Consider the following 12570-nt stretch of genomic DNA (forward strand, 5'->3'; position numbering starts at 1 on the left):
AGCTTACATTTCAGATTGTTCAAATAAAGATACCAAGAGAACGAAGAAACATGGATAATAGGAGTAAATTAGACAGTTGCTTAAAATGCTCTATCTGAATCATGAAAGAAGAAAAAAAAATGTGTTTCATATCCCTTTAAAGGGACACTGTACCCAAAATTTTTCTTTCATGATTCAGATTGAGCATGAAATGTTAAGCAACTTTCTAATTTACTCCTATTAGCAAATTTTCTTCATTCTCTTGGTATCTTTATTTTAAATGCAAGAATGTAAGTTTAGATGCCGGCCCATTTTTGGTGAACAACCTGGGTTGTCCTTGCTGATTGGTGGATAAACTCATCCACCACTAAAAAAGTGCTGTCCAGAGTACTGAAACCAAAAAAAAGCTTAGATGCCTTCTTTTTCAAATAATGATAGCAAGAGAACGAAGAAAAATTGATAATAGGAGTAAATTAGAAAGTTGCTTAAAATTGCATGCTCTTTCGGAATTACAAAAGAAAAAATTTGGGTTCAGTGTCCCTTTAAGCCTGAAGGGTTATGTGATACTTTGATATATTCTCCCCTCTTTTTGATGATGTTTTGCTGTTCATGTATGTTGAAGACCCTATATCCATGGTTCACAATCTAGCCTGTGTAGAAGGGAGCGGGCAGGCATCAGTCAACATATTGCCCCTACAGGCATCCTTAAAAATAAATTGTGAATATAAAGGAGGTGTATTGTGAAAACGTGAGAAAGAAAAGAAAGAGGGAAATAAAGGGGCTCTGGACTAGAATGAGGATAGAAGGATAAGAGAAGACAAATACAGAAAGTGAGGGAAGACATAGAGATGAATCTGATGAGGTATAGCCGTATAAGAGTCAGAGACATGACGGTAAGACGTAAGAGATGCAGAATTAGAAGATTAAGATTTCTCAGTCAAGTGAAGGAGAATATATATATATAAGCAATCCGGTGTAAAAATAAAAAGCTAAACGGACACTGCTTGGGGGCGCATATTACTGGAGAGACGAGTAATAAAAAGAAAAAATAATAATACGGGAACAAAACGATTTGGACTTTATAGCAACAGTTAAAACGAAGACTACATTTCCCATAATGCTTTGCGAAAGTACGGTGGCTTGCATAGCTGACTGAGTCCCACAGTATTTTTTTTTTCCTGTCCAAATGCTCCAGGGATGATGAGTGTAGTGAACGGTGGAGCGATAGTACGGATCACCCCCTGATGTAGAAGGCTTGTCACAAAGCGATGACAATCTTACAGCGGGAGAGGGCTGTGCCATTGCCTGACAGGTGGCCAAGGGTCAGCAAATTCATCCTGTCCGCCTGTGCAGCTACGGTGGCCGAATTAGGTACTTTTTAAGTAGCATGTTTGTTTTAGCTGCACTTTTATAAGTCAGGCTGTTGATCAGCGTTTATCAAAATTGCAAACTGGTCAAGCTTACTGAGCCTATATGCAACACAACAATATAATTGTAAAGAATGTATTATACAATTTACACTTCCATACTATAGACTCATTTTAATTGCCCTTGAAAGGAAACAAATGTGTTAAAAGTACACTTTCCATATTTTGATAAGTATATACATTTTGCATAATCCATGGATGAAGCTGGAAGTTAAAAAAAAAGTTAAAATAACGTTCCTTAGCTTTTAAACTCCTTTTTAGAAATCGTGCTAACCAAAAATAAATGAACACCTACACCTCTGTATCAATAATCAATCATTAGTAAGAACTACAGCACTGCTCAGGTCTGTACACATTTCACCTACATCATATGCAGACAGAAACCTAATATATTGGCTTTTCCTAGAGAGGTTAATAATTAAATAGTTGCCTAGAAGAGGAGTATTTTTCTTCAAATTGTGTTGGCAGCTATATGAGTGGGAACTGTGTGTGTTTTTAAATAGCTAAGAATTTGTGGTATGGTATACATGCATATATATATATATGCAGTAACATCATACAGTAAGTGTGAGAGTACCATACGACTAGAGTGCTGATTGGAGAACAGTCAAAACCGTTAGCTCACAAAAGTTTTGCAGTGAGCGTCCGGAGAGCAGAGTATTAGAATTTCATTGCTATTTTAAAAAGTACGTTTCAGCGCATCTTAATTAGAACTGATCCATTGAATTGCGGCTGTGCACAACTACAAAATAATATTACGTTATTGAATTTCATCCTGTTCCTGCAGCTCTTTTCAAATCAGTTTTCTTGTTTTAATAGCTTAAAGGGACATGAAACCCAAACGTTTTATTTCATGATTCAGATTGAGAATGCAATTTTCCAATTTACTTCTTTTCTAAAATTTGCTTTGTTCTCATGTTATTCTTTGTTGAAGAGATATCTAGATAGGTAGTGTGCACAAGTCTGGAGCTCTGAATGACAGGAAATAGTGCTGCCATCTAGTGCTCTTGTTAATGTATAACATTGTTGCAAAACTGCAGTTATATATAGACACAGGCATAATCCTGAAATTACCTCCCTGCTTTTTAACAAAGGGTAACAAGAAAACAAATACATTTTAATATTAGAAGTAAAATGGAAAGTTGTTTATAATTGTATGTTCTATCTGAATCATAAAAGGAAAAAAAAGGGTTTTATGCTCCTTTAAAGGTGCCAGATACGGAAGGTCCGCCTCTCCATACTGGGTGCTGCCATTTTGGCATTAGTTTGCTAACAAAAGAGATGAATGCACATTCCTATTGGTTACTGATAAGCTGATTATTTCACCTGTGCTGTACTTTAGATATCATATCTGGCCTGTTAGGTGTACTTAAAGGGATATAAAAACTTAAATTTTTTCTTTCATGATTTAGAAACAACATGCAATTTTAAACAACTTTCTAATTTACTTCTATTATCTAATTTGCTTCATTTTCTTGATATCCTTTGCTGACAATCATATCTAGATAGGCTCAGTAGCTGCTGATTGGTGGCACCACATCGATGATTGGCTTACCCATGTGTATTGCTATTACTTCAACAAAGGATATCTAAAGAATAAAGTAAATTGGATAATAAAAGTAAATTGGAATGTTGTTTAAAATTCTATTCTCTATCTGAATCATGAAAGAAAAAATTGCACACTGTCCTAGACCACTATGTTTTTTTCAATAGTAATTCCCTCTACAGATTCCTGGGAATGTTTCTTCACCGGATACATTATAGTCCAGGAGATATTATGGACTAGAAATGAAATAATCAATTATACATAAATAAGTTTATAAACATTATTGTTTCTATTGCTTATCTGCATTATAAACACTGTAAAAAAACTGTAGTTATCAGCAGAACGTAACCTCTATTAGGCCATTTTTTTTTATAATCTGTCAACATTTTCATTATCTTACATTGTTTTTCTTCTAACATAATTGTCTTTATTGCAATACAAGTAAATTAATATATTGTGTTTTTAGTGACATTTCCACTGGATCTCACCAAAACTCGTTTGCAGATTCAGGGAGAATTGGCTTCAAAACATCATGGAGATGGGGGATCATCTGTGCCATACAGAGGGATGGTGCGTACAGCAGCCGGCATTGTGCAGGAGGAAGGCTTGCTAAAGCTTTGGCAAGGAGCCACGCCAGCAGTCTATCGGCACATTGGTTTGTTTGTTCTTAGCTAATTTTGTGGTGCTTCTATATCTGTTTAGATGTTTAAAAGAATGTCAGTCATTTTTATATAGCCATAGAAAACATACAGTGTTCTCCACAGAAACTTTTGCTAGCTGGGTGGGGGCAGTTAAATATTATAACATTTTCTGTTATTTATACAAAACCCAACATTTTTATTTTTCATTATTTAAATAGAGCATGTGATCTTAATAAAATTTCCAATTCACTTATTTTATTCAATTTGCTTCATTCTCATGATATCCTTTTTTTTATTATAAAAAAAGCAGCTATGCACTACTGGGAGCTATCTCTGGTGAACCAATGAAAAGAGGCATTTTTGTGCAGCCACAAATCAAATCAGTAGCTACCTCCCAGTAATGCATTGCTGCTCATGAGCCTATCTAGATATGCTTTTCAACTATGGATACCAAGAGAATGAAGACATTTAGATAATAGAAGCACTTTTGAAAGTTATTTAAAATCACATGTTCTGTCTGAATCCTGAAAGCAACATTTTGGGATAATACTCATAATACTCATATGCTAAATCACTTGAAAGTGATGCAGCATAATTGAAAAATGCTGACATGAAAATATCACCTGAGCATCTCTATGTCAAAAGGAAGATATTTTACCTCAAAATTTCTTCAGGTCACCAGAGTAAGTGCTGTGTAAACAGTTGTACTTCAGCTGCTGTCCAGCTATAAGTTGAAAAAAAAAAACAATAGCCAATCGGCATCAGCAGTGCTGAGGTAATGATTTCCCTTTGCTGTGATCTCATGAGTTTTCACTGAAATCTCATGAGATTCATAGGTCTTACTTTAAAGGGACATGAAACCCAATTTTTTTCTTTCATGATTTAGAAACAGCGTGACATTTTAAACAACTTTCTAATTTACTTCTATTATCTAATTTGCTTAGTTCTCTTGATATCCTTTGCTGAAAAGCATATCTAGATAGCCTCAGAAGCTTCTGATTGGTGGCTTCACATAGATGTCTCGTGTGATTGGCTCACCCATGTGCACTGTTATTTTGTCAACAAAGAATATCTATTTAATGAGGCAAATTAGATAAAATAAGTACATTGGAATGTTGTTTAAAATTGTATTCTCTATCTAAATCATGAAGGAAAAAAATTTGCTTTAATGTCCCTTTAACTGAATATGAAAATAACATGACTGTGCCTGCACATGCCAGATGCACACTTACTTGCAAGTCCTGGGACAAGCATCCTGACTGGCTGCTTAAAGTCTCTTTACAGTGGAGTGTGAATACTTAGGAAATTTGAGGTAAACTATCTTCCTTTGTTACATAGAGATGTTCAGGTGTATTTTCTAGTCAGCTTTTTACAGCTATGCTGCATCACTTGCATGTGCTTCAACATTTGGGTATCATGTCCCTTTAAGCTATCCATAACACAAATTAATTACATAATTTTACATACATTGATTTAAAGTGAAAGTCAATCCTAGCGTTTGTGAAAAGCTAGGATGACCATTGAAACAAATAAAGGGGACCAGAGGCGTAACTTGAAACCACAGGGCCCAGGTGCAAGAATCTAAGAAGGGCCAACCCCCCCACCCCCCAAAAAAGTGAATTTGATACATAGCTTTTTTTTTATATATATATATATATATATATATATATATATATATATATATATATATATATATATTTAACACAGAAAAAAAAGTGAATCAGATTATATGTCTGCAAAAGGAGGTACCCTGTGCCCACAGTCTGTGAGATGGTCTGACCCCCTATTACTGTATATAGTGACACTGTTTAACCCACCAGTACTGTATATAGTGAGTCAGTGACACAGTCTGTAATCTGCCGATGAGATGGCTGGCCTGACCCTACCCAGTACTTTATAAAGTGACCACAGTAGTCTGTGACATAGTCCAGCCCCCCCGTACTGTATATAGTGGTACTGTATAGTGACACTGTTTACCCCCTCCCCCCATGCTGTAGTAACAAGGTCTGTAATTTGCTGGTTCCACAAACATACACACACATACATGCATAAATACACACACAGTCACATACATACACACACACACATACACATACATGCATAAATACACACACAGTCACATACATACACACACACATAGTTACATACACACACACACAAACACATAAACACCAGTGGGTAAAACAGAAAGACTAACCCCTGTAGTCAGAGACACTAGTAAAGCATCATGTCACACTCACATGATATCAGTGCAGGCAGTGGCAGGTCAACATTTTTTTTTTTTTTTTTTTTTTAAATTCTTGAAGCTGGGACCCCACACATCCTCTGCACCCCTGTAGTTTCGTTCCTGAAGAGGACTTTCATTCATGAAGTATAACATACTTCATGCAGAAAGGTTTTTTATTTGTTTCAAGTGTTTCCGCACTGAGCTGCTAAGGTAGCCCACGGCAGAACGCTATTTTGCCAAGAGGTGACGTCTCCACCTCTTAGCAAATAGCGTGCAGGAAATCTGGCGCCACAGGGAGACAAGCCGCATTTCCTGCACGGCTATTGGCTAAGAGGTGAAAACTTTACTTCTCAAGCAAAACAATGTTCTGTCGTGGGCTTCCTTAGCAGCTCAGTGCGGCAATGCTTGAAACAAATAAAGGTGTTTTCTTCATGAAGTATATTATACTTCATGAATGAAAGTACCCTTTGTTTCAATGGTCTATCCTAGTGTTTTACAAACGCTAGGATTAACTTTCATTTTAATGATAATCTGTGCAAAAAAAACATAGAAAATTTTTAATATTAGTTAATTCTACCTTCATATTGGCTTAAAATGTTAGCCGGGTAGTCAGCCAAATCAGCCTGGCGGTGTGCCCATGACCTAGGTCCTGTGGAGAACACTGATTTTATTACGTTTAATAGTTTGAATCATTATAAGTTTATCAAATATAACAAAACCACCTAGCAATCACTTGTATTTGTTAAATGTTTTTTTCTTCTTTTTTTTTTTTATGGGAAAAAAAAAAAGTTGCAACTACGCTCCAATGTATTTAGCAGTAAATCTTCTATTTGTTGATAGTTGTCTACTTATAAATATATTCAATGATCAAAGTGTGCTAGATAATAAATACACATTTATTATCTGTATATGTTAATAGTACTGGTAATATCCTATTTTCTAGTGTACTCTGGAGTACGGATGGTGGCCTATGAGAATCTTCGAGAATCACCTCTTGGAAAAGGGGAAGATGAGATTTTCCCATTGTGGTACGTACAGAGGTTCCTGTGAGTTCAAGCTTTACTTTAGTAATGAATCAGACTGGACCGTGTAAAAAGTAAAGGGGTTTCACCCCCTCTAATTAAATCAGAATGGGAGATAGGGGCCTATAATAGCCCACACTAAAAACAACCATGGTGGGCAGTGGATCACCAATTGTCACAGTCATTACCTAAAGCCTAAGAAGACAAGTGACCTATTATTTGCCCCTCTTGTGCATTGGAACACCACCCCCCTCAGCACAAATAGCAGGTGCTGCACAAGAAATGCTGTGTTTGCTACTAGAACTCTCGGCAGGGCCCTCTACCCATTTGATCCCGATAAATGTTATCTTGTACACCGCCTATGTTTTATAGTGCTGCTGAATCTGTTAGCGCTCTACAAATACCTGATAATAATAATAATAGAACTATACTCCTTTTTCATGTATTTTATTGTATTATGATTCTTAGTAACCTATGCTATTTGTCATTATTCTTGCCAGCTCTGAACCTTGACTCTTTGCTTATTTGCTTGCAAAATCCAGACCTAATCTAGTGCTGGCAGCACCCCACGTTTGTCCTTATGCTGGGTTAAGGTTAATGGGGTTGTTAAATCTGCTGAATTAGATCCCAATACAGTAAGCAATGTGTATTCTTGGTGGGAGGATGATTGCTGAAATGTACTGGTCCCTTAGTTTTGCATAAGAGAAAAATACCAACCATTTTATTTATAGTCGGGTTTGCCAAAACTTAATTTTCATTATTTTACCAGTGTTATTATCAACATGCTAAAGTACTTTTAGGTTAGGGTTGCAATAACAAATATAAGAAAAATATATAGTATTAAACTATATCCATTATCTAAATATGCACACTTTCTGAGACACCAGCTCCTACTTAGTGTGTGCAAGATTTACAGTATATAAGTGCATGCAATTGTAAGCAACTTTCTAATTTACTCCTATTATCAAATTTTCTTCGTTCTCTTGGTATCTTTATTTTAAAAGCAGGAATGTAAGCTTAAGAGACGGCCCATTTTTGGTTGAGAACCTGAGTTGCACTTGCTTATTGGTTTGGTAAATGCAGCCACCAATCACAAGTACTAACCAGGGTGCTGAAACAAAAAATGGCCCGGCTTAACTTATATTCCTACTTTTTCAAATAAGGATGCCAAGAGAACGAAGAAAAAATGATAATAGGGGTAAATTAGAAAGTTGCTTAAAATTGCATGCTCTATCTGAATCATGAAAGAAAAAAATGGGTTTACTATCCCTTTAAACATGTTAAAACCCTTACATAATAGCTTGACTTAAAGGGACATAAAACAGCTTGTACTTACAAGAATGTTGTGTAGCTTTGTAATAAATTAACATACAGTGTGCAATTCTTATGAATAAATTAAGGAGTGTTTGCTGCATATGTTTTTCAATGGCCAAACTGCCTCTATCACTTTCCTTATTTGGAGGAGCCAATCGGAACTTGTTACTGGAGTAGACAAGATTAGGTAATGTCACGTTGTTAGTAAAATGTGCATAGTTTTGCAGTAATTTATCTAACCCCTGCTGATGCCAGGTAGGGACAGATATGTATTAGAGCCTGTAGTGTGCATCTCTAGTTCTCAAAACTAGTTCCCATTATTTTCACAGTTAAATTACAGGAAAAAGGGCAAAATAAATAATACAAGTATGAATTTTTTTATTTGTTTTTTTTTTACTAAACATAATGAATCATATGTTAAAATCTCAAACTGATTAATGTCCCTTTTAAGAATTCTGACAAGCCGGACAGCATTTGAAATATCTTATTTATGGATAATGCGCACAAAATGCATTTCCAGAATAGGTAACAACATCTTCTGATGGGGTATAGGCCTCAAGTTGTCAAGCTGATACACTCATGCAAGCCAGGAAAAAGCTATTAAAGACTGTTACTTACTACTTTCTGCAACTATAGAGGTTGTGGTGTTAAACCAGCTGGCAACTGTGTGTCCACTGCTTACTCAGTGCAAATGTGGACAGCCAGGACCTATAATGTAAAAAGTGCTACATGCAGGACGAGCATCTATTTCAGGGGGTTTCCGCTCCTCAGCCCTCCCCAACAGACCAGATTTTCAGGATATTTGAACTTGAGCACAGGTTAGAATCCAGATGTTAATCTAAGTAGAATTATAGATAAGAAAAAATATACTGGTAACAGAGCCAGGAGCTAAATTACAAAGCGTTGTCTTCATTTTCAGCTAGATTCAAAAAGATCTGCTGTGTGAGGCCATGCTTATATTACTACAATACGCCTCTATACAATTCAAGCCAGGTATTTTTACGCTTATTAAGAAAGAAATGCAAAAAAACAATCTAAAAATCTATTTTTCTTTGCTGCTTTTTTGACTCATTGAGAACTTTTGTAATCGATTTGTGTAGCTGAGACACATTTGTAAGGATTTTGATTGGGAATTCCAGAAAATATGGCTGTCTAAGTGTGAAAATTGCATGCCTGTATTGTTTCCCACAACAATAAATACTTTTGGGGAAGTGTTGTGTAAATAGCAAAATCCATGTTTTGTTTTCGGTCGTTGCATGTGAGTTTGAAAAGTGCCCATATTTCACATGGTTTTCATGTGCAAATGCCTGTACTCTGGAGTGAGGCTGTAAGCAAGAACATACACATTAGTTGTTAATTTAATGGAAGAGCATAATCTGAATGATAATTCGTTATTTAAACAAATTTGTAATTACATTTATGAATTCTCAAAGGACGCCACCTAAAAAAGTTAGGCAACTGCACATCTTGGTGCATAATTTACTTCTTGGAACATTTTTTCTGACTTTTATTATATATTAATACTATTGCTATTATATTATTAATAATAATACTTCTGTTTTTTATAATGCAGACACCATATGTTTAGGACACATGGTTAGGATTTTGTTTTACTAACAATCAGCTAGGTATAGTGACCTCAAATACATCAGAGATTGAGCACACTCTACAGGGTAACCTTTTTAAAAGAACCAGAGTATAATTCACTGTTTTTCTATGGAAATAAGCTACAAAAAAAAAATCAAAGTTAATTACTTGAGCTAATAGGATTTCAAGATGCCTTTTTTTCAACCCGTAGGAAAGCAGTGATAGGGGGAATGACAGCCGGTGCTATTGGTCAGTTTTTTGCCAGTCCAACAGATTTAGTAAAAGTTCAGATGCAAATGGAAGGAAAGCGAAGACTGGAAGGGAAACCACTGCGGTGAGTCCTGTATAGATAGGTGTTTGCATTCTCTCATGGACGTTCTTGTTAATATCAATAAGCTTGTTTCACTTCCAGTTACCATTAATAACTCCATATAAGGTACAAAAACAACTTTTCAATATTGACTCAATTCTTACAGGGTGCGAGGGGTTTACCATGCGTTTGTGACAATTGTGTCCAAGGGAGGAATCCGTGGACTGTGGGCAGGTTGGGTGCCAAATGTACAGAGAGCCGCTCTGGTAAATATGGGAGGTAAATGTAAAGAAACAAGACCTGTGTAGAGATTATCTAAAGTAGATTTTACCAGAAAGTCTTACTTCCAGTTCAACTTGTGTAAATATATTGGTAGTTGCTTTAAAGGGACATTAAACCCAACCATTTTCTTTCATGATTTAGGTAGAACATACAATTTTAAACAACTTTCCAGTTTACTTCTATTATCAAATTTGCTTCATTCTCTTGGTATCATTTGTTGAAGGAGCAACAATGCACTACTGGTTTCTAACTAAACACATGGGTGAGCCAATGACAATCGGTATATTTATGCAGCCACCAATCATCAGCTAAAACCTAGCTTCGTTGCTGAAAGGTTTATCTAGGTAAGCTCAGGAGCAGCAAAGGATATCAAAAGAAGGAAGCAAATTAAATAATAAAAGTAAAATGGAAAGTTGTTTAAAATTGTATGATCTGTCTAAATTTATGAAAGAAAACATTTGGGTTTAGTATCCCTTTAAGGTTTATATAAACTGATTTTTACATTAAATGTAAATTCACACATTGTTTGCAGAAGTTTTCCTTGCTCACTTGTATGGCACATTGTTTTAATTTAACTTTGTTAGGCGCAATACAAATATAGTCTCTCACTTGAGTCAGTATATGCTGAAATGTGCTCCAGGTGGCTTTTTAGTAACTAGGAAAGAGATTGAAGCACTGTCCATGTGTGTTTGGTCATTAACAAAAAGAGAAACAAATTCTACCAATGCCCAATTGAATTTGTGCATATACAGTAGTTCTGCACTCTCTTCCTCAGGATCATCCTGATTGGCTGTATTATCACTGTCTAATATTACATTAATGTTCTGTCCTTGTCTCTTTAAACTTAAGGATATAAAAGTCCATGATAGCTTACAGTGTAGAGTAGATAAAGCAGTGTTTGGAAAAAATCAATAGGGTTTGATTCCTAAAGTTTAGAAATCCAATATATTTTTTCAGTTGCATTATGAAAGCTAACTTTTATGATAACACAGTATGGGCCTGATTACAAGTGGAGCGGTATTTTGCGCACGCTAGAAGTAGGTTTTTTGAGCTCGGAGATTCACCCTTGTATAACGAGTTGAAAGTAAAAAGTAGACATCACATTTCCCCCATAGACATCAATGGAGCCGGGGAAAAAAAACAACACCCACAAGTCGCGCGAACACGATTGCGTTTATTTAAAATCACAACATAAGAAGATAATATTGCAAATTTAATTTTATAGCAGAATATGTTCTATTAATTCTTAAAGAGATATTTAAATATATATCTGATGTTTTTTTGCACAAATGTATATTTATACCTATGTGTGTGTGTGTATATGTGTTATATATATATATATATATATATACATACATACATACATACATGATAATATATAGGTGTGTTTGTGTGTATATAAAAAAAAAATGTTTTTAATAAAACATATATGCTATGCACAGAACATTGGAATGTATAATATTTACAGTAAATACATAGTTAAAATTTTATTAAATGTGAATATTGAATAAATATGATTTTACATGTTTTAATCTACTTGACTGCAAATATATATATAAATACATATGTACGCACATAGGAAAAAAAAGGCTGCAAAGGGCTTTAACATAGAAATACATACTTATACATGTCTAAATATGTATGTGTGTGTGTATATATATATTTATAACACCTGAGACCTCATATTTTTGAGCCCTTATAATGTTTTTGTGCAATATTTTTTTATAATAACTTTTATTAGATGGTGTTATGAGTAACGGTACTTTTAAATGTAATTTTGATGTGTTTTGTGACACTTCTCGCGTAAATCACATTTGCGCTCACACGTTTGCATTTACTTTCAACTTGTAATATGAGTAGAATTTTACATGCGTGCAAGCGGTTTTGAAAACCCGATATTGCTCTTGCACAAACAATGGGGCTCCACTTGTAATCTAGCCCTAAATGGGTAATATGTACAGGGAATTATGGGAAGGAAGAAATAAATTTCAGCTGTATGGGAAAGTTTGGGCAGCTCTGACCAAATAAGTTAACACAACTTTTGTGGTGTATAAATATATTAACTTAAACTTGACATATTTCTGCAAATTTAATGCACTGTTGCTATTTATTGAAGTTAGTGGATTCTTACTGAACAAAACGGTATACAGAGTCGTATATACTTTGTAAGTATATGGCATTATATTTTAAACAGATTGTGGTTAATTTTGTATCATATCCTTTTTAACTTGTTGA

General features: G+C 35.0%; 1 protein-coding gene across 2 annotated transcripts in view; it reads left to right on the forward strand.

Annotated features, from left to right (window-relative positions):
* Positions 1–1137: 1137 nt before the first annotated feature.
* The window catches only part of SLC25A27 (solute carrier family 25 member 27), an 82739-nt gene continuing 71306 nt past the window's right edge, over positions 1138–12570 (forward strand). For both annotated transcript variants that reach the window (XM_053709603.1, XM_053709604.1), the window contains exons 1-5: positions 1138–1350; positions 3419–3607; positions 6764–6848; positions 9955–10077; positions 10220–10332. In XM_053709603.1, coding sequence (XP_053565578.1) covers positions 1248–1350; positions 3419–3607; positions 6764–6848; positions 9955–10077; positions 10220–10332 — 613 coding nt within the window. In that variant the 5' untranslated portion in view covers positions 1138–1247. The remainder of the gene's footprint in view (positions 1351–3418; positions 3608–6763; positions 6849–9954; positions 10078–10219; positions 10333–12570) is intronic.

This window comes from Bombina bombina, chromosome 4, assembly GCF_027579735.1.
Source record: "Bombina bombina isolate aBomBom1 chromosome 4, aBomBom1.pri, whole genome shotgun sequence".
NCBI lineage: Eukaryota > Metazoa > Chordata > Amphibia > Anura > Bombinatoridae > Bombina > Bombina bombina.